The sequence below is a fragment of the Phoxinus phoxinus genome, assembly GCF_949152265.1.
Source record: "Phoxinus phoxinus genome assembly, chromosome: 23".
Classification (NCBI taxonomy): Eukaryota; Metazoa; Chordata; class Actinopteri; order Cypriniformes; family Leuciscidae; genus Phoxinus; species Phoxinus phoxinus.
In genome coordinates, this window is record NC_136898.1 from 1436191 (window position 1) to 1460603 (window position 24413).

At 35.8% G+C, this 24413-nt stretch overlaps 1 protein-coding gene across 3 annotated transcripts in view; it reads right to left on the bottom strand.

Annotated features, from left to right (window-relative positions):
- The window catches only part of pdlim5b (PDZ and LIM domain 5b), an 89169-nt gene that overhangs the window by 16670 nt on the left and 48086 nt on the right, over window positions 1–24413 (bottom strand). The window contains exons 4-10 of one of the 3 annotated variants that reach the window (XM_079600096.1): window positions 18764–18797; window positions 11471–11487; window positions 10309–10329; window positions 10209–10223; window positions 9960–10126; window positions 9280–9310; window positions 1063–1202 (exon numbers count right to left, since the gene is read on the bottom strand). In XM_079600096.1, the coding sequence (XP_079456222.1) occupies window positions 1063–1202; window positions 9280–9310; window positions 9960–10126; window positions 10209–10223; window positions 10309–10329; window positions 11471–11487; window positions 18764–18797 (425 nt within the window). Of the gene's footprint in view, window positions 1–1062; window positions 1203–9279; window positions 9311–9959; window positions 10127–10208; window positions 10224–10308; window positions 10330–11470; window positions 11488–15527; window positions 16112–18763; window positions 18798–24413 lie in introns of all 3 variants that reach the window. The other 2 variants (XM_079600095.1, XM_079600097.1) reach the window with 2 other exon arrangements.

The following is a 24413-nucleotide window of genomic DNA, read 5'->3' on the forward strand; positions in this document are numbered from 1 at the left end:
TTACTACTTATGTGAATGCATCTCGATTTAAGAATTTTTAGATATTTGGACTGGAAACAAGACAAAAATACTAAGTAAGAATTTTTTTTTTTGCAAGTTTACTCTTTACAGGCCGTGTGATTATGAGACATATATTACACAGAGATACCTGTGTTCCCCGTCAGCCGTGCCAGAAGCGCCTGTCAGCACTCGAGAGCCCAGAGAGGGGCATGATGGGTAAACACGAGGCCTTCCTCAGTTCCTCTCCACATCCCGACAATAAAGATCCGCTGATTCCCAGAGTCAACATTTACCCTCGACCCACGAGTAAAACCAACAACACCTCTGGGAAGAACACGTGACTGAACCTGTCGTAATCCTGAAGCTTTCTGCACAACACAGCGCTCTTTAATCCAGAACTCAGAGCTCAGACCCAACAGTGCCGTCTGCCATCTACTGGACACACGAGGAGCTGACGCTCGTCTCGGTCTTAGTTCATTAAAACTCAAATTATTATACTTAAAAGTTAAATATAAAAATTACATATACACACACACACATTAAAAATGATAGACTTTAAAAATGATAAATTATTAGGTATAAACTTATACATTATTAATATAAATTAATTAGAAACTTATATATAACTTATATATATATATACACTATATTTTTATAAATTTGTATTTTATGAAGCATTTCAAATGTTTAAATGATCAATGATTAATATTATAAAAAAGGTATGATTTAAAATATTACGTATTATCCAATAATATAAAATATATAATTGGTAGAATTAAAAAATATACATGTATGATATATTTGCAGATTTTTTTTTAAATTATAAATTAATTATAAACGTATACATTAGTACTGAGTCATTAATTATGAAATTCTATAAATGATATACACAGTATTTTATATATATATATATATAAAAAATATATATATATTGAATTGTGTGGACTGCATTTACCTTTCGCCTAATATCCGTCTTCCTCGAGAAGACACGAGCGCATGTAAACGAGGTGTGTGTGTTTCGCTGAAGGGAACACAGATAGAGGAGCGCAGGTGAAGGCTCACCTGTGGTGTTGGACTGCCAGCTCTTGGCCGCGGCTGGAGGGACACCGTTGCCCTGTCGAGGAGCTCCAGCGGGACCTTTGCTCATAGTTTTGACTGAAGACGTGGCAGGAGAGCTGGACTGAAGCTCCTCTGCGGCCTCGCTGGAGACAAACACAGAACAAACACTTAAACAACATCCAAGCGCTGTCAATCAGGAATCACCCTTCCCTCGCGTCCTGTAAACATCTTTCCCTTGCGGGTCAAAATGACCCGAAGCCCTAAAATTTTCTTTTTTTGTTGTCCAGAAAGCTTATTTTATTTTTATACATTTTTTTATGCATTTTTTATTAACCTTTAAATTACTGGATTTGATCAATAAATATTTATAATAAATAAATAAATAAAATATCTATAAATAATATAGATTAAAAAAAAATTCAACTTAAATTCAAAATAACTTTTATTAATAAGTCAATAAAATTTCATGCATAACCCTTTTAATTCAGCTCAAAATATCTTACATCAGGAGTCTTTGCCGACCTCGAAAAAAAAATATATATATATATATAACATGATATTTCATGACTTTAGATGGCCTTATATCTCTATATGGAGTAAATGAGCTATTCTGCTGGGTCCTAAAGTCGGGTTTTCTTCAGTATGCATTCAGATACAAATATAAAATATTATAAAATAATTTTTTGGACATTATAAACATTATAAAATAATTTTTTGGTAAAGTTTTAGCATTTTTAGTTTGAAATTTTTAGGCATGTGAACTGAAGCATTCCTCGCATCCATTCGTTCCTAAAGGGGTCAAGACCCGAGAGGGAAGGATTTGTTACTTTTTAAAACTCATCGAATCCATTAATTTTATTTTATTTTTGTGTGTGTGTATTCCTGGTTCAAGTGCGACAAAAGTCATGGGTTCTTTTTAAAAAATGTCAACAAAAGAATAATGTGTTAAAAGCCAGTTTACAGTCACGCACAAGCGGACTCTCATGCAAGCGTGTGTCCAGACCGCAGGACCGAGGATGTTCAGACGGAGACCTGGATCAGTGATCGCTGCTAAACACAGTCTGACATCGACCCGACCCTGAGGCGCCGGCGCGTGACTCTCCACACCCGTCCCGAGCCCTTCAGCGATGTTCTGGCTCCAAATATGAGCAGATTGATCAAATAAAGCGGCCCGGCGGTCCCAGATGGTTTGTTAATGAAGAAAACCAGTGCCAGCAAAACAACGGCCGCTGTGGAAATGCCCTTGTTTCACGATCACTTAAAACCTGTCGACAACATGACCGGGTCACGTCACCCTAAAACAAGAACCAGTTACATATATATAGACCTTCAAAAGTTTGGAATCGGCAAGTTGTGTAATGTTTTTGAAAGAAGTCTCTTCTGCTCACCAAGGCTGCATTTATTTGATTAAAAATGCAAAACAAACAGTGATATTGTATAATATTATTACAATTTAAAATAAAAAAAAATTATTAGAATTTTTTTTTACATTTATATTTGATCAGCATCATTACTCCAGTCTTCAGTGTCACATGATCCTTCAGAAATCAGTATAATATGAAGATCTGATGCTCAAGAAACATTTATGATTATTTTCAGTGTTGAAAACGGATATGGACATTTTTTGATTCTTTGATAAATAGAAAGTTCAAAAGAACAGCATCTATTTGAAATATAATTTTTTTGTATATAAATATATATTAAAAAAAAAATTATTCTTGCGGACTCCAAACTTTTTAACAGCAGAGTATATACTGAATAAAAAAATGTATGAATATTTTTTTTTTCCTTGTGAGCAAATAAGTAAACCCAAATGTTTTGTGTTCTGTTCTTATGTTTTGTAAGAAAGACTTTGATGAAAAATAAAATGTACCATTACAATAATGTCATGACAAAATATTCTCATTGCTCTAAATTAAAAAAAAATAAAAAAAATAAAAAAATAAAATTGTAATTGTAAAATATGTATACATCATGATAGCACTTAATTGGGCATATGCTGATTTAAATAAAAAGCATTACAGAATGTTATATTGTATTACAGTAATGAAAGTCTAATCAGACTCACCATTGAGAATAATAATTATAATAACAAAAAAAATTATGGTTTGAGGGGGAAGTGTGTTTAATTGTCATGAAAATGTCAAAATTATCATTGTTCCTTAAAACAGTCATTATTTTATCATTGTATTTTTGTGCTCCGTTTAAATGCGTTTGACTAAATCATGTGTGTGTAACAAGCTAAAATTATGAACTTGACATTGCCATGTTTTTAGATGATATTATGGTTTATCTCTAAATACCATCTGTTACTTTTCTGTGGTGTTGCATCCAATGCATACACACACACACACACACAACCCTGCATCATCACAGCAGCGAGTTCACACACACACACACACACAACCCTGCATCACATCACAGCAGCGAGTTCACACACACACACACACACAACCCTGCATCATCACAGCAGCGAGTTCACACACACACACACACACACAACCCTGCATCACATCACAGCAGCGAGTTCAGTCACACACACACACACAACCCTGCATCATCACAGCAGCGAGTTCACACACACACACAACCCTGCATCACATCACAGCAGCGAGTTCACACACACACACACACACACACACACACACACACACACACACACACAACCCTGCATCACATCACAGCAGCGAGTTCACACACACACACACACAACCCTGCATCACATCACAGCAGCGAGTTCACACACACACACACAACCCTGCATCACATCACAGCAGCGAGTTCACACACACACACACACACAGACACAACCCTGCATCACATCACAGCAGCGAGTTCACAAACACACACACACACACACACCCCTGCATCACATCACAGCAGCGAGTTCAGTCACACACACACACACACACACACACACACGTTGACCAGCATGAAACACCGACAGCCTCACAGCAAAATTAATTGAATCGACGGAGAGCCAACAAACGGCCCAATTAAACCTCAAATCTTCATTGATCGCCACATGGAGTCTATTTAAAATAAACACATTCTGTTACTAGTCTATATTAGTCTAATAAACAAATAAATGCACACACACTCTCAGCTTATTAACAAAAAACATCATATTAATGTTTTATAATGCTTCATATTTTTGTGGAAACGATGCATTTTATTTTCCAGGATTCTTTGATGAACAGAAAATTCAAAAGAACAGCATTTATTTGAAATATAATACGTTGTAACATTATAAATGTCTTTACTGTCACTTTTAACCATTTTAAATGTAGCTTTTCTGAATGAAAGAATTACTGTTGAAAAGTAAGCAAGTAAAAATAATAATAATAATAAAACTGAACTATAATAACTATAATAATGAACTAGTGTATGATAATTTCCACACAGATATGAAGCAGCACGACTGTTTTTAACACTGATAATAATCATAAATGTGTCTTGAGCATCAGATCATCATATTATACTGATTTCTGAAGGATCATGTGACACTGAAGACTGGAGTAATGATGATAAATTCAGCTTTGATCACAGGAATAAATTACACTTTACTAGATATTCACATAGAAAAGAGTTGATTACATTAGAATAATATTTCACTTTTTTTTACTGCATTTTTTATCAAAAGAGACACTTTAATACAGCACAGTGTTAAAACGTTCATCCCACTAGTGATGATGGACTAAACTTTACTATAAGATGAAACGCAATGCAGTGCTGCCCCCTAACGTCCACTATCAGAACTGCGCCCGTCTCTCAAACACTGAAGCTGCATTAAAGTGAATAGAAGCATTAATATATAATCGGCCCTCAGGTTTACACAGTGCTGTGATTGATTGAAACACATTTCATTTTCTCCAGTGTTCAGTGTGTGTGTGTGTCATTTAGTTTTGAGGGTTCTTCAGCTCCTGAGGACAAATGTGACGAGCACAAATGCACAGAGGAATAAAGACAGAGGGATACGTGGCCAGAAGGGGGAATCATGTCTATTATTTATCATAATAAAAAACACTAGACATGTTCTGTCATAGACGGGCTCTATAAAGAGTTTGTGGATCACGCTTTCTTCTCGAATGACCGCTGAGCTTCATTAGTGCAGTAATAGACATAATTACAGCTCTATCTATAATTATAGTTCTATCTACTTGAATAGGGAGAGACAGAAATGGCAAAATGGCCAAGAGTGTGTTTTCATAAAATCTGCAATAAAATATAACCAGTAAAAGCCAGTATTTCTCAGGATACATCCAGATAATATCAATAAGACAAACTCTAGCAGATTAATATTTGACAAAACTTTTGCAATCATTAAGATTATTTGAAAGTCTCTTCTGTTGCATTTATTTGATAAAAAATACTATAAAAATAGTGAAATATTATTGCAATGTAAATAATCAGTTTTCTATGTGAATATCTAGTAAAGTGTAATTTATTCCTGTGATCAAAGCTGTATTTATCATCATTACTCCAGTCTTCAGTGTCACATGATCCTCCAGAAATCAGTGTAATATGATGATCTGATGCTCAATAACATTTATGATTATTATCAGTGTTGAAACCAGTTCATATTTTAGTGGAAACCGTGATACGTTTTATTTTTCAGGATTCTTTGATGAATAGAAAGTTCAAAAGAACAGCATTTATTTTAAATATAATATTTTGTACCATTATAAATGTCTTTACTTTGATCAATTTAATGTGTCCTTGATAAATAAAATTAGTTACTTTCAAAAATTGTATTTATTATATTTATAATATAATAATATAATAATACTATTATATAATAATGTATTATATCATATAATATTTAATTATTAATATTAATAATTAAATATTATATAATACTTAAACATAATAATAATAATAATATTATATTATATGTATTATTATAATTCATTATAAATGTCTTGACTTTCACTTTTGATCCGTTTAATGTGTCCTTGATAATAAAATTTTTGAAAGTAACTAATTTTATTTAATTATATTTATAATATTGTAATAATATTATATAATAATTTATTATTATATAATATAATATTTAATTATTATGATATAATATATTTAATTATTATATAATATTGTATTTAATTATTAATATTAATAATTCAATATATTATATAATAATTAAAATATTATATAATAATAATAATATTATTATTATAGTATATGTATTATTATAATTCATTATAAATGTATTTACTGTCACTTTTGATCAGTTTAATGTGTCCTTGATAAATAAAGTTATTTACTTTCAAAAATAGAAAAGTATAGTGTATATAATAATAATGCTTCCTGAAAACATAGAATTGTTAATTGAATCTTTGGTTTCATCTTTCAAAACTCAACCATTAAAGGGGTCATGACATGAGAAACCAAATTTGCCTTGATCTTTTGGTATATAAGAGGTCTTTGTACCATTAAAACGTCCTGCAAGTTTCATAGCTTAAGACGTCCTCCCCATTATAAACGAATCATTTATTTAATCAAGCTCTAAATACAGCTCGTTCTGGATCCATGGTAAGAAGTGACGTCACGGTACGAAGTGACGTACCAGCGTTTGCATATGACCGCCTCCAGAACAAGACAACTACTCTTTAAGCGCAAGACAACTACGCTTTAAGCGCAAGGCAACTACTACGCTCATTTCGTATCGTTGTCGCGCCCGCGCGCTGCGCGCCTCACAAGTGTTCAGTCGACGGACAGCGAGTGGGTCTGTGTACAGGGAGATTACGACGCCGCAGATGTGCTGTTCCTGGCTGTGGACAAACAACATCTTTGAATACGCTGCGAAGGATCCAGTCGTCAGGGAAAAATGGATGCACTTTATTTTTTTGCGGAGGTCTCAGTCACGGCTGTGTTAGTTTAAGCGTTTGTTCTGTACATTTGAAGGATGACTGTTTTGAGCTTTGCCAGAAAACTGTTGCTCAAAGATAAGTCCGTGCCGACTATTCTGGGCTCAACATCGACGACGCAAACTGTAAGTAATGTATTTAAAACTTTAAACTACTTTTTAAATACGCTGAAAGATCCAGTCGTCAGGGAAAAATGGATGCACTATTTTTTGCGGACGTCCCAGTCACGGCAGTGTTAGTTTAAGCGTTTGTTCTATACATTTAAGGATGACTGTTTTGAGGATAAAATCCCAATATGATGCTGGCTTTGCCAGAAAACTGTTGCTCAAAGATAAGTCCGTGCCGACAATTCTGGGCTCAACAACGACGACGCAAACTTACTTTTTACCATGGCTAATATAAACAGATTTGTATAAGAGAATCTTGAAAATATGTCGCATTTCTAGTAGGCCTACATGTGATTAGTTAAATAATGTTAAACTGTTAGCAAATTAAGCTATAGGATAATTATGCAACAATAATCCGTTTTCAAGTGTCTCGGGTTAATTTTTTTTAATTAATTCAAAATAGTTTCACTTTCCATGTGGACACGGGCTGATCCAGTCTTCGTTGTTGTGGTGATCGTTCATTTTCCTCTGATTCCGGCTCAAACATAATAAGGTTTTATCATTGCAAGAGCCATCGCTTCGCATGCATCACCCGCTAATAAACAGTTGCGCCGAATCCGCAAATGTTCTGGCTGGGGGCGTTAATAATTGATGCATAGGCACTGACGTTAGCCAATCATAACAGTGGGCGTTAACACTGAACTCTTAAAGGGGAAACACCCCCAAAACAGACTGTGTGAATCAGAGGATGAGAAACAGGGGAAAGGTCATAAATCACTACATTTTAAAAGTTTTTTGTAAAAAAAACTATAGTAATACTATAATTGCACCTAAGGGAACATAATAATAAAATAAAAAAAAACATGTCATGACCCCTTTAAACCAAACGCCGTTTCAACAGTCCCAGTTGAAGAAGAGAAAAGAAAGAGAAAAGAAGAGACAACAGATGCAGAAAGACGAAAGAAAAGCTTTATTGAGCGATGAAAGAAAGTCCAGACACACAGCAGGAACAAAGAGCCACAGATGCAGATCCAGTACGAGTCCTGCATGCAGAGAAACACACACGACAGGAACCTCCTCCGTCCAACACACTCTCATACACACAGCGGAGAGACACACGAGTCACATGACTGTGTCTCTGTGATTGACAGGCGTGGGGATATTCAGGATCTGCTACACATTAAGCGTTCGGGCCGAGACCTCGTGATGCCAGTCTCTCAGCTTGTTGTACTGAGGCCGGAGCAGCTCGGGGTCCACTTTATTCACTCTGACACACACACACACACACACACAGAGAGAGAGAAGGAAGGACAGAGAGGAAATGAACTGATTACACAGCTATAGTCAACAGTGATCAGTTTCAGAGAGCAGGAGGACAGCGAGTGAAACGAAGCTTCCGAGGACGACGAGCTTCTGTGAGCCGAACACTAGCGCTACATCAGTGACTGGATCACTTCTACAGTAAATCATACTCCGCTTATCTCTCTAAAGCCGCTCTGAAACAATCTACATTGTTAAAAGCGCTATATTAAGATGACTTGACTAAATATTGTGTAACAATTTTTGAATTAAATATTATATTGGTATATTTGATATATAATTTGTAATGAATATAATGCATAAATATAATATATAATAATCTAAAAATAATATTTAAATATTTATAAATATGATACATTAAATATATACACATATTGTTATATAATACACACAATGTATAATTGTATTTAAAAAATAAATAAATTGTATAATATAAATTATTAAATACAATTATGTGTATTATATGGTAATATACATATGTATTTATATATATATATATATATATTATGTATGCATTTTTATTTAGAAATATTATAAAGATAAATATTATAATTTTATAGTATTATTATTAATATTCGTATTTTTTATAATAATATTTATAAATATAAATACTATTTTATGTTTATATATTATATTTATAAATGTTGTTTTTAATTATAATAAAAAATATTTATTAAAACAACAATATTTATAAATAAAATAGACATATTGTCATATAATCCACAATGCATACTTTAAAAAAAAAAAAATGGAATTTATAAATATAATACGTAATTTTACTACACTATATTTCTGTCTCAAAGGGGATGTGTCTATGTAGACAGGAAGGAAACGGCGCTGATTACCCACAATCCCTTCTCATGACTAACTCCCCGTAACGTCAGTGATCGGAGAGAAGAGTGAGGAGGAGGAGACGCTGAACTTACTTCTTTCCAGGCCGGTTCTCCTGAGCTTGATCTAGAGGAGAGAAGCAAGACAGACTTTCAATAATAATAATAATATGTTTTATTTATATAGCGCCTTTCAAGAACTTTACATAATATTGACCGTTAAAAATGTGTAACCCTGGACCACATGGGTCAATTTTATGAAATTGAGATTTTATATATCACATGAAAGCTGAATATAATCTCTCCATTGATGTGTGGTTTGTTAGGATAAGACAATATTTGGTCGAGACACAACTATTGAAAATCTGGAATCTGAGGAGCAAAAAAATGTAAACATTGAGAAAATCTCCTTTTAAGTTGTGCATTTATGTTCACGATTGTGCAGCATTCACTCACAAAAATACATGTTTTATATATTTACAGTAGGACATTTACTAAATATCTTCATGGAACATGATCTTAATATCCTCATGATTTTTGGCATAAAAGAAAAATCGCTAATTTTGACCCAATGTATAGTTGCTATTGCCACAGATATACCCGTGCGGCTCCAGACTGGTTCTGTGGTCCAGGGTCACTTATAATCAGGATAACATAATGAAGAGACCGTGATCATATGTACAAAAGTAAGGCATGCATGGATCATAAATGTAAAGTGTACAATTAGTTGACATAGCTTTGAAGCTTTTAAAAGTGTTGAGTTCAGCGGCTGCTACCGTTCTCTGTGCCGGTGATCTGTGCCAGGATCCTGAAGGAGCGAGACTGAGACGTGCCGGTGCGCGGGTGCCAGTCCTCCGTGTCCTCCATCAGACGCTTCTTACTGGAGTCACTGGGCAGAGACGCGTGGTTCGGCTCCGGCTCCGACGCGGGCTTCCGGGCCGTTCTGACACACACACACACACACGCTACATCACTGAACATTCAACACAACAACTGCTGGATATAAAACACTGGGATCGGTTTACCTGGGAGGAGTCTTTCTAAAGAAAAGACAGAAATCAAGAGAATCAGAGAAAAGAGACAGAAAATAACCCCATAATTCATATTAACACTGTTTTTACTCACTTAAGAATACTCTGAGGTCCACTACGGAAATAAAAAGTCAAGAAAATATTATTCATAGATTTAATATTTACTTATATATTGGTGATATTTATTATTGTTGTTATTATTATTCTTAGTGTGTGTGTGTGTGTGTGGGGGGGGGGGGGGGGAAATCACCAAAATTTTATTTTAATTCTGCATGCAAATGTAATTAAAAACGTGTCCTATAAATACAGAATATCTTGTAATAAATTGAAAAATACTAGTCAATTCATAGTCAATATAAGTGCTGATATTCTACATATTAAAAAGGAAAAACATTGTTTGTATAGAAAATTACTTGGTTTTTTTAATAACCTGTTAAATTAGTATCATTAAGATGATATATTTGTATTCATATTTTTGAATTTGCTTTTATTTATATATTGCATTTTTATGTATTATATATTATTATTTTTTTATACATCGGCTTTGATTTTAATTTTAAAGTTTTAGTAATTATGTTGTTTTTGTCATTTATAAAAAAAATATCTACACATTTAACAAATAAATGAAAATGAGAAATGTTGGCAGCTAGCTGAAATAAATATTTATTTATTTATTCAAGTAACAAAAATGTTTTTATGACTTTAGTTGTTAGTAATTAAACAGTGCCAACAAATTGAATCGTATTAAAAAAAAAAAAAAATGTAAATGTAATATTTCCTTTTTTAAAACTTACTAAATGAATTCCTAAAAAGCGATTATTATTATTGTATTAGACATTTTAAGTGAGCTTTAACATTTTAAGTGAGTAAAATGTTCATCTTGACCTGTACTGACTACTAACACTAGATGGCGCCACTGTCTGTGTTTTAACTAGTTGACCAGTGTTGGTCTTCCTGGTAAATCTCTCTCATCCGTAACAATGCATGTGGAGGTGAATGTCATCGCTGCTATTTATACAACACACAAGAGAATTAATGCCAGTGCCGTGAATACACACACAGACGCATGATGATTGACAGCAGCACATGATGAACACTAGCACACTATCCTGACCCCAAACCCTGCATCAAAACCCCTCTATGACTCAATAGAAAGATAGAGAGAGTGATCATGAGTGTGTCGCTGGGTTAGAGATGGTGAAAGAACACAGACACACACACAGATACCAGAACAATACTGCATCTAGCACACTAACTTTGTCATGGGCTCCTCCTAGAGAGAGAGAGAGAGAGAGAGAGAGAGAGAGAGAGAGATTTCAGTTTGAGAGGATATGAATCACCATCAAACCTCATGCAGAAACTCACACACACATGCCGTACACAAACTCACACACACATGCAGCCCGTACACAAACTCACACACACATGCAAGCCCGTACACAAACTCACACACACATGCAAGCCCGTACACAAACTCACACACACATGCAAGGCCGTACACAAACTCACACACACATGCAAGGCCGTACACAAACTCACACATGTACACAAACGCAAGAGCAACAAGTTACGTTGAATTATTAATCAGGTCGCTAGATATAAACATGTAACATCCTATTTTCTAAGTCACTTTGGATAAAAGCATGTGCTTAAAAAAAAAAAAAAAAAAAAAAAGTAAAAAATATATATATATTAAAAAAAAAAAAAAAAAACATTTTAAGTCATTAAGGATCAAATATTCTGCTAAAATAAAAAATATAAAAAATTCCACATCTATTTTAAGTCACTAAGGAGAATTCATAATAAGTATTTTTATGTTTTCATAATTTGCTTCAAACCCAAATGTATCTTGTTTTAAAGATGTTTAGATATTTTACAGGTAAACTAGTCAAACAAATCAAATATAAATAAATATTTATACACAGTTAAAGCCTGATAGGGACCCTTACAGCGTTCATGTGCTTGAGTGAGTTTCAGGCATCACACACACACACACACACACACACACACACACACACAGGGCCGATCGCACCTCGCGTCCTCAATCCAGCGCACGTGTGTGTGGAACGAGATCCGTCAGTAACGAACACCTCCATCAGTGGAGTTAATGACTTTACCTCGAGTCTAAACTCACTCCGGCTGCTGGATGTTAATGAGTCGAGTCAGTAAACGCAGCTGGAAACTCTCGCAGAGGATCTACACACACTCCACACACACACACTCCTGTCGAGGCCGACGGCTAAACGCAGCACATGAGAAGCAGCAACCGGACGTCTGCACACACACTGTGTCTAAACCCAATCAACAATGTTATCAACTGCATAACGCCTGCAGTAATTATGAGAGCAACATCACGTCGTTATTGTGTATCAGACATCGCCACCTTGAGGAATAAAGGTGAACTGCACTTATTCAGTCATCAGAAAATAAATACTCCCACTATTACATACGTCGGGTCACTAGCGACCCAATACACTTCTGACAAAAACAGACTTTCTTTTGTATATTTTTTTCTTGTTAATGGATAAATCGAGAAATACTGAGGAGGATGATGTCTAACTTTAAAAAAAAAATGGCTTGTCCGGGACAAGTGGATTTTTTTGTAGGACAAGTGGAAGTGAAAATTAGTTGTCCCACTGGACAAGTTAAATTTCAAACAAAATAAAATGGCATGTTACTTCGCGTTATGTGCCACTCATTACGTCTATTTTACAGATTTAATTTTACAGATTTGAAACGAACATTTTTTCCCCCACAATCCGTCGAACCAGCGTCCAACTCAGAATGCTTTGATTGGCCAATCAGGAGTCGGTCCAAGTTTAAACATTTTTACCTGCCTCAAAGCGCCAGGACAAGCTCCAAAAACAAGTCACCTTACAGTCACACCAACAGCACCATACGAATTAAAACGGGAATGAAAATTTGTCACCAAATGGAAATGAATTGGACTGGGTTATTTATGAAGACGGAGTGATGTTCTGTGGCGTCTGTCGGGGGAAACCCAACCCGGCTGACAAGTGACGTTAGCTAGCTAGCGTCGGCATCCGTGTACTGTAAAACAAGCATTAACAGCATTTGTATTGGTTAAATGTACATCGTTAAATATTAGCTAATGTTCAGATGTAAAGTAGCTACACGGTTTAAAGTATCCCTTGGTAAATCGGCCTCTGCCGGGTCGAAAGTGGCATTTATCAAAAATAAATGATTTTTTTTAAAAATCTTTACCTGGACAAGTGACTTTTGTGCATGGAAAAGTGAAACATAAAATTACTTGTCCGAAGGATTAGCCTAACCCTAACCTATCCGAAGGACAAGTGCCTCAAAAAGTTAATGTCAAGCCCTGTCCCAGGTCAATAAAGACCCGAGGTGTGCGTTTAAGAGTTAACACTACTTTAGGATAACGACCCCTTTAAGACAATCAGGACAGAGGAAGAGAGGATCTCTCTGGATAATCCATCAGCGTTCCTGGGATTTAGATTGTCAGGGCAAAAGGTCGACCCGTTCTTCCCTTTTTCCTGTTGACTTCACGATCACTGGGACCAGGAAGCTCATAATAATACATCATGAAGAACGTGTCCAAGAACGCTCGCTGCTCTCCTCCTGTGGTCAGAATATAAGCAGAACGGTGTGTTTATCCGCGTCTCAGCATGTGGGACACACAGTTTACGTGTTTACTAGGATCAGGAAAACCACATGAGAGGGAACGCGCTCGTCTCAGACAGACTCATTACCGCTTTACGAGCGTCCTTTGATCTGCTGTTGACTTCCAAGTCAAAACTGAAGTGAGTGAGTAAATAAAGCTATGAAAACAAGACCACATATCGTGAAGACGCATGAAAAATGTGCTTTCAAACGAAGACATTTATGAAGAAAATGTAAATGTTACACACGAAAGTTTAATACTTCAATTTAAATAAATAAAATTGATTAAATAATTCATAATAAATAAATATTAAATAAAATACACAAATAAATATTGTTTAATTATTTAAATAATTAAATGGTAGTTATGAAATATAAAAATAGATAAACATAAAATATATATAATTTTTAACTAAACTAAATATATAATTCATAATAAATAAATATTAAATAAAATACATATGTTTTAATTCTTTAAATAATTAAATGGTAATTATTAAATATAAAAATAGATAAACATAAAATATATATAATTTTTAACTAAACAAAATATATAAATAATTTTTACAGTTCATTAATTCTTGCTAGAGTAGCATATTCACAAGTATATCTGGTGAAATTTCCCTTTAAATAATAATAATACTAATAATTAAATATAATACATTTTATTTATTATGCACTTTTCTTATTTTATATTAAAATATATAAAGATATAAAACGAATCTAAAATAGAAAAAAGAACACATTTATGAATAAATTAAAAACGAATCTAGAAACGCCTGTTAAATAATAAAAGCACTAAGAGAGCAGATTGTGTAATGTCGGAGATCATCACCAGCTCATCTTGAATAAGTGACTCTGAGGTTTGCAGGACTGAGAGTCACTCGCTCAAACCATCAATTTTCTCCCAAGTTGACGCCCAACTTTCCCATACGCTTCCCCACAGAGAGCGGTGTGTGTGTGTTGTCTAGTGTTCAAAACATCCCGTGGACTGCAATTCCCATCCAAAAGCGTTTCAACACCAAAAACAGCATTTGTGGGTCAGTGATGTAAAAAAATGATGTAACTCTCCATAAAGCACTGTTTACACGAGCAAACTCAACCAACAGCAATCATGCAAGCAACAGATCAGCAGATCCTCTGTGCAGAACAGAAGTCTCACTTCAAAAGGACTATTTAGACAAATAAGACATTTTTAAGAGCTTTAACCAAACCACAAGTTTTATATTCCTCATTTTAAACCACGCATTAAACACGTCTGTTTTCAACCAGGGATCTCTGGAGAAGATAAAACATATAGAATCATCATAAAGATGTGTAATAAGTAGATGAACGCTACTCTAGTTCGTTGCAACAGTTTTGCGTGTTTTGTTAGTGTATCTGAAGCTCCGCCCTCTTCTGAATGGGGGCGGAGCAACAGCTCATTTGCATTTAAAGGGACACACAAACACGGCATGTTTTTGCTCACACCCAAAATGGGGCAAATTTGACAAGCTATAATTATTGATCTGGTATTTTGAGCTGAAATTTCAGACACATTCTGGGGACACCATAGATTTATATTATATCTTGTGAAAGGGGGCATAATATGTCATCTTCAAAGAAAAGCGAGGAAGAGTAAACGAAGGAAACAGAAGTATGGAGAACTGGAAGTTGATTGGTGAAACCTACCCGTTATGATGTTCCACAATGCCTTTGCTCTCCATCAGGCCACGTCTCTGGCCCATGGCCACCTCGCACGCGTTCACATTGGAGTAGAGGTTGATGGGCGTGTTATAGACGGAGGGTTGAGGGGCGACGGGGGCCGGGGGGGGAGGAGCCAGAGGAGCTGTCACTCTCGCCGGGGAGGAGGAGCCAGAGGAGGAAGTGGAGGACGAGCTGGCGAAGGGGGAGCGGCCAGAGGCGGGTTTAGGGGCGGAGCTAGGCAAGCAGAGGGTGGGGACAGACGAGGAAGTGGAGGACGAGTTGGCGGGTTTTGGGGCGGAGCTAGATGAGCGGTGGGCGGAGCCACCGAGTGGGAAGGGTGGTTGAGGAGGCTGGGAAGGAGCCGCTGGAGTGAATGCAGAAGATGCGGAGGGGATGGAGGCTTTGGGTGCGACGGGTGTCGGGGACGGGCTGATGGAGCGAACCGTGCTAACGGCCCCGCCAAAGGGCCGTGCAGTTTTATTGTACGCGCTGCTGCCCGGGGCGAGACTGGCGGCGGGTACAGGCGTTTGGCTGATCGGCACAGGCTTTATGATCTCCAGTGGTTCCTCCTACAGGAAGTGATGAAACACATGCAACATGCTCACGTCACAGCACACGCATGCAGGAGCCACGGCCCCTCATTACAACCTTAACGCACACTAAACTGAAATGCATGCACTCTAAAAATGCTTGGTCCATATTTGACCCAAAATTGGGTTAAAATAACCCAGCATTTCATTTTGAGTGTGGTTGCAAATCTAATTTATTTGGTTTAATCCAACTTTTTAAGTTGCTAACATTATGAGTTCTGTTGACTGTACATTAACTTAACATTGTGCATATTTAAATCCGTAATTTCTGTTAGTTTATTTTTTCTTTAAAATTTTCTAGGTTTTACATGAACATATTATAAATATTAGACACAAATATCATAAAAATGTAAATATTCCCCACACAGCAAAACATTTTTTTTCCAAATTGTAAATAAAGCAAAAATTACAAGAGAATACTCGAAGTTTCCATACTTCAAATTGTCACGCTTAATTCATTGTGTGCCGTTTCTTTGTAATCATTTGTGAAATTTACTAGCAATTTATGAGAAAATTGTTTCAAATTAAATTCTACACCAGCTTTCTCAGTGCAGAAACAAACTGTAATGAGGGGACGCAGAAATACTCACAGTTCTTCAGTGTCATGCATCAGATCAGGCATTTCAAACATGCTACACGTCACATGCGTGTCCTAACCAGGCGTGATGCGAAGCTATAATCCGTCACAATGCACTAGGAGGCCCCGCCCACAGTGAAATCGAATTGGTCCAAACTCCTGCTTCACATCACCATACATTTAAATATGTTCTTAACTATTTCCCTGCTATTGACGAGCAATTGACGAGTTTTCAGTGTTATACAGTAGGGGGCGCTATTACGCATCTTCTGAAAGAATCTCTTGATCAAAACACAGGAGAAGAAGAAGCAGAAACGAGCGATAGAAGCATTGCTGACGCACATTGAAAATCATCAATCATCAAATATTAAACTAATGTTAATGAATGTTGAACCCTTGAAGAGGGAACGACTGAAGCTTTTAGGATGTTGATGGACTCGATCTACTGCATCTGTGTTTTGATCATCGATCTGAAAAAGCCCTATTCGGACGGGACCAGTGTAACATGGTGGGGTAAAGTAATAATCACGAGAGATTCTCAGTGATTTTAGTCCCGTCCGAATGTGCATCTCAGTGATCGTCACGGACAATGTTAGTAAAGATTACGGCGACTTTTACCTTCAGTAAAAAGGTCCGGAAAAATGACCTCAGGTAAAACTAATCCTGTGCGAATAGACCCGCCGTAAATATTTTGTCACTTCGTGTTTAAAAGTACCTTTCCGCAGTTTTTCCAAGTATGGAGACGCTTGAAAAAGCATTCAGTCGCGTTCTAGACGTATGGAAGTAAAATAATGCCAAATGTTTTTGAAATAAAAAAGCCTGTTGAATTGCACTACTTGAAAATATATATGCATTGCATTGACCATTTCTTGCATTTTAATGCATTGTATTTTTAGGGCTTGCATTTTTATGGGCTGAAATTCAACATGGTTGTATATTTAAGCTGTGAATATTTCAATTCAAAACATTTCAAACACATTTTCATTAATACAAATTTAATAATCATATTTCACTTCCAAAATATTCAAACTGTTTAAAAATTCAACCTATAATATTCAACAGGCAATTTTCAGTCTAATTTATTTCTCTTTACAAATTCGCTAACAGCAGATGGAGATTGTGCTCGGTAATCTACTGCTTTTCCTGCCGTTCCTGGATGTTAATGTTGAATTTACTGTTGAATTTGAACCACTGAATTTGTTAAGCGAAATAAATTAGACTGAAAATTGCCTGTTGAATATTATAGGGTGTATTTCTAAACAGTTTGAATATCTTGGGAATGAAATATGAAAGGTGAATATGGATTATTGAATTTTTATTACTGAAAAGGTGTTTGAAATGTTTTGAATTGAAACATTCACAGCCTAAATATACAACCATGTTGAATTTCAGCCCATAAAAATGCAAGCCCTAAAAATACAATGCATTAAAATGCAATCATGGTTAATGCAATGCATATATTTTTTAAGGAGTGCAATTCAACAGGCTTTTTTATTATTTCCAAAACATTTGGCATTATTTTACTTCCATATAGACGCTGGGACAAACTCAAGTGTTTTCCACACACCATTCAGAGCAGAAAGAAGATCGACAGCACTTGTTAGAAGCACAAAACATCTTTTAGCATTAGGCCTATTACCAACACAATCCAATCTGAAGTTATTAATACATCGTTCGACCGGACATAACCGTTTTATATATATAAATATAGGATATGTGTTTGCGCACGTGATATCAGGAAGCAGCGTAACACACACATGACGACAGAAGCACAAATCGAGTTCCTCTCCCACTTCTGCTGGTTTACTGAGATCTCTTATCCCGTGCGAATTGGGCTTTTGACAAAAACAATTTATATTTTTTGATGCAAGTTTATATTTTGACGTCATGAATGGAGAACAACTTGTCGTCGTCAGCTACATGATGCATTATAACGCATTTTTGGGGGGTAATTATAAGCACTTTATTGTACATTTAAACACTTGATACTGGAAATGCACCTAGTTAGGACACGCATTACACGTTTATATTATGATTATTTTAAAGGTACATACCTTTGGGGTCTCCCTTTTAATGACACTGGAAGATCTGCAAAGACAAAACACATGTTTAGGATTGATTGTAAAACACAAAGCAACACTGAATGAATTAAAAGTCAGCATGTGAATATGTAAATAATGGGACTCGTTTGACAGAGACTCTTGATATTGTTTGAATAAGGACTCAATTCTGGCTGCCATTCACACAAACTGCAGCTCCCACTGTACGCTACATTACACGGGCCATAAATAAAGCAGAGAGCAAACTATGGCATTCGATCCCAGCATCCCCTGCCACTCGAGGCCAGGCAGGAATAACTACACAAGCTGTCTCCACGGTGTAAAACAACTGCAGCCGAGTTCAGTCTCGGAAGAGCCGTAATGCTTTAGTGTCTGAAGTGAGATTTCCAGATGAATCTTCAGGTGGTTTGGACGCTCTTCGGTGACTAAAAGAAGCATGTTTAGTTTCCTTATTATAACTAGGGTATTTACACTGGAAGCGTGTGTACAGCGTCACAGCAGCGGCTGCAAAGCACACAACTGAGCATTTATTTACAAAGACAACTAGCCTATAAGTTGGTTATTTATAAACTTGATAGTCTTGAAAGATTGCGTTAACATGGGGTGTGTACAACATTCGCATGTGAATGGTAAACAACAAACACAACCTAGAGAAACAGCTCCGATCATGTTGTTTCAATCATACTTCGATATGTTGATGAGACGGCAAACTCAACGGATAAATTAAAAATAAATAAAAAGCAACCTCTGGTTTGATTTGGGTAGTGATAGAGTTTAGGTTACCTGTCTGTGTATTACATAATAAACTAAAAGTATGTATGTATCTGGCTAGTACTTTCAACCAAACTAATTACAATTTTAAATGTGACCCTGGACCACAAAACCAGTCACATGGGTATATTTTATGAAATTGAGATTTATACATCATCTGAAAGCTGAATATAATCTCTCCATTGATGTGTGGTTTGTTAGGATAGGATAATATTTGGTCGAGACACAACTATTGAAAATCTGGAATCTGAGGAGCAAAAAAATGTAAACATTGAGAAAATCTCCTTTAAAGTTGTGCATTTATGTTCACGATTGTGCTGCACTCACTCACAAAAATACATGTTTTATATATTTATGGTAGGACATTTACTAAATATCTTCATGGAACATGATCTTAATATCCTCATGATTTTTGGCATAAAAGAAAAATGGATCATTTTGACCCATACAATGTATAGTTGCCACAGATATACCCGTGCGGCTCCAGACTGGTGCTGTGGTCCAGAGTCACATATGGGTAAATCTTCTATAAATATGTTTGATTCTTCATTTTCTTTTCTGACATACTCCAGTTCTTGTTAAGCACACTAGACATGCATATTCTGTGCACTTTGAGCACTTTTTGTGGGAAATCATATTTGGTTTAGTTTGTCCATCAAAAGAGTGCTGTCACTTTAATTGAGCGTGAGCAGCGCAGCAAACATAGGCGTCGATTTCGGTGGGGACGCGTACCCAGCAGATTTCGTCATGAGTCATTTTGTACCCACCACCTTTTTAGGGTTGCTACTGCTAGTAAGGCTGTAACGATATACCAAACCCACGATTCGGTTCGTATCACGATTTTTATTTTTTATTTGTATTATTCTCCATGTTTTCGGTGCTGATGCGGTGGTGACCCGTTCATGTAACATGTAAGGGTGGGACTGCCAATAAAGCACCTGACAGTTTGGCATGTGTGTGTTGGTGTTGTTGTTGATATTGACCAGTTGTTCTATTTTATGTTGGTTTAGTAATTATTTTATTCTTATTAACCTGTATGTACGATTTCAATCCTTTTATTTTTTTAGGTGTGACATAAGATCTGTCCAGGGACAGCAGATGTAAAATAGCCTTTTGGCTAATTTTGGCACACTGTACATTTATTTATGTATTATTAGTGTGTATTGTCCCTGTTAAATAAACCTGAACTAAATAAAATAAATAAAAGCTGTCACAAAGAACCGGCAAAAGTAATGATTATGAATATGTCAAATATAGCAAGGAGACACGTCCGGTCACGTCTGTGGCCGAGAACCGTCACGTCCGTGACAGAGACCGTAACAAATGCGAATACGAAAAATAAAATGAATATTTTATGTTCTGTGGAGAGCATAGTAGATTGGAGAGCTTACATTAGTAGGTAAGCTACAGCAGTAGTTCCCAACCTTTTTTTGTCTGAGACCCCCTTTTTCCCAAGAAAATATTTTAGGGCCCCTTCACATTTAATGATATTATCGCTCTAGTAAGCTTGCAGGATGACAAAATTTGTTGTTTTCAAACAAACGGTATGTTTACTATAACTGATACTATAACTGAGATATGTTTATGCACAAATAATAGCCTATAATTTTGAAAATACAATAACAAAAACATCAGTAGGCCCTTTGCAATTTAAAAACGTAAGCCGAGAAGTAGCCTATAAATTGGCCCTATTGGAAATGCAATAACAAAAATATTCACACTGTGTGTAGGTAAAAAAAGAAAGAATATATGCTATTACTAACTGACTGCTGTCTGGGGCCTCAATACTTGCATGTTATTAGTGAGGCTTTATCAACGTGAGGCTTTATTTTTGACGCTTTTGGCGCTATAGCGAGCGATAATAAACTTGCGTTTATTAACGGAATAATGCGTCTTTCGGAAGAACATTGTAGCCGGATCTACTTCTCTCTGTGTACATCTATGACGAGTCACGCAGGTCCTGGGCTACTCCGCATCCGAACCCGTGTAAAATAGTCCCAGTGTAAACACTTATTATAGGAGTACCAGTGGCTCAGGATCAGACAACAACACGGATTGGAAAATGGATTCATGATTAACTCGCTCATTACATAAATTGTGTACATTTTGAACAGAAAAAAGTTAAGGACTTTTATTTAATGCTCATTGCTCAAAACTTTTCAAAATATGATGCGACCCCATACAGAGCCCGCTGAGGCCCCCATCTGGGCCGCGACCCCCCTGTTGGGAACCGATGAGCTACAGGACATCGTCTTTCAAATGACCTGCGCAAAAGAGAAAAATGAATGTGTCATTGTACCCAGCACTTCTGAAAATGCACTTCCGAATGAGTCTCTGACCCCAGCACATTTCAACCCAAACTGACGCCCATGGCAGCAAACATACGCTTGCGGTGTGAAACTGCCGTAATGCAAGAGCAGGGCAGACACCGATTGAGTGTGACTATGCACTCGCACAAACGTGATCACGTCAAACTCACACACTCAAAAAAATTGTTGCATATGCCTTGAGCCCTGAAACAATAGTTAAATCCAGCCGTGTTCCCATCATTGTGACCCAAACACAATCTGAAAAATGGCTGTGTCAACAAACCTCCAGTGAAAGTGCATTCGGAGATGTTTTGTTTTTCAAGAACTCAGACATACTTCATGTTCTGGTTTATCAGTGCATTCTCGTCACACTGTCTAGACGGCTTCATTCGTCCTCATTAATCAACATCACATCCGACGCGACCTCCACATTCCTCATAAACAACCTCCGTCCTCAAAACCGGCGACAAACAGGCCCTCGCTTCCTACAGATCTGCAGTGCGACTCGTTCCGCATCCTCAACCGCTTCCATATTAGGAAAGCCGAGCGCTTTCTGCAAGGCCGGTTCTTTTGTGCCCGGCGGGCCTACTTATAATAAGGAGCAAAGGTGGAGTGCCGGGAACACAAAGAAAACACTTGCAGAAGGAAGTTACAGGCGCTCACACAAAGAGGAATAGTCCACACTCATGGGGACAGACATGAACAATAGAAGCAGCGGAGAGGAAGCAGATCGATCTCTAAAGAATGATCCTGCTTCCTCCAACACTGCTTTTGTGTCATATATATATATATATACACACTGTAAAAAAACAAAAATTTACCTCTCCAAGTCAAAATATTCTAGTGACTGGTCACATCTAACTTTTTTAATTGGCCCAAGTGAAAGTCTGTAAAATAAATTGAATTAATTGTTGCAATAGTCTGTTAACATTGGCACAATGAGAAATAATATGTCAGACTAATTGAAAAATTTAGATGTGATCAGTCACTAGAACATTTTGACTTGGGGATGTTTTTTGTTTTTTTTACAGTGTTTTGTTTTATTTTATTAAATGGAAAATAGTTATAATGGTTACAAACCTATCCTAAAACCAAATAAATAATATAATAAAATACTATTTTGCATTTGAATGAACCAGGATCTTCTGCAATTTGACCTGTTTTTTCTCTGCTGGCTTTATTCAATTTTACATTTTTAATAGTTAATTTTTTAATGGAAGATAATTATAATGATTACGAAGGAACCAAAAAAAAAAGATGATATATATTTAAAAAATTAAATACAAAAATATATAAAAAAATTAAATACAAAATAAAAGTACGCCTTTTAAAGAACACAATGAAAGCGAACAGGACACTCCAGGAGAAGCGTTCACAAACACACCGTTTGGCCCCAGGGTTTGATACTGACGGGACACGCTGGGAAAACTCCACAAGCCAAAATCAACAGAAAGACTCGTGACATGAAACTGACGCTGCACTGCATCAGTCACCACCTAAACACCCTTTGCAATATACATGCACAACCAGTTAATTTGTTTTTATTTGAAATTAATTATAAATGACTACAGACTAACCCTAAAAGGAAAATAAATAAATATAAACTTTTTTTTTTTTTTTTTTTTTTATGAAATATGAACAATATAAAATTATACATATATATATATATATATATACACACAAAATAAAAACAAACTAAAAGCATAACATACAACAACAAAGAAATACAAAATAAATGCATCAAAATAAAAAACAACGTAAAATAAAAAATTTATACATTTAAATATGAAATAAAATGCAAAACAAAATATAAAAAAGTAAAACAAATAAATAACAAAATAAAAGCACAAAATACAAATATAAATTAAAAACAACAAAATGAAAAAAAAAAAGGAAAATAAATAAATCATAAGAAAACAAATTAACAGATAAAATCAAGCTCAAATGAAACCCATGAGCACAGTAGGGTTTCCTCATATCACACACAAACACAAACAGAAGTTTCATAATGTCTCTGGCATACGGCGAGCTTGAGGAGGAAGATGATTAAATCAGCCGGGAACTGTGAGCTGTTATTCAGCTTATAAAGCTCTGATGGCAAATACCTGCATTTCCATCCTCTGACAGAGAAAATGGCTTTTCCTTCCACTCCGCCACAACTAATATACACCAAATGACATTTCAAGAGATTCATTATCAGCTCCAGCGGGATCCACTCGCAGATAAAAACATCATATATAACAGGACGAAATGATTAATAATGCGAAATAGGGACGTGATCACACAGGCGAAATGTTTCAAACCGAATCCAGAGTGCAAGTTCATCAGGCTCACAGTCAGAATGTTCAAAACAGAGAAAAATAAAATCATTTGCCAAATTTAATATATAAATAATTGTGCCACACTCTATATAAATATTATAAATATAAATATTATCAACATCAGCAACATTTTTATGTTGTAATTGTTGAGGTATAATGATTGTTTGGTTATTATATAACTAACTATTTCGTCTTTTATTTCATAATTTTTTTTAATTTCAGTTGTTTTTGCTGCAAATAAAA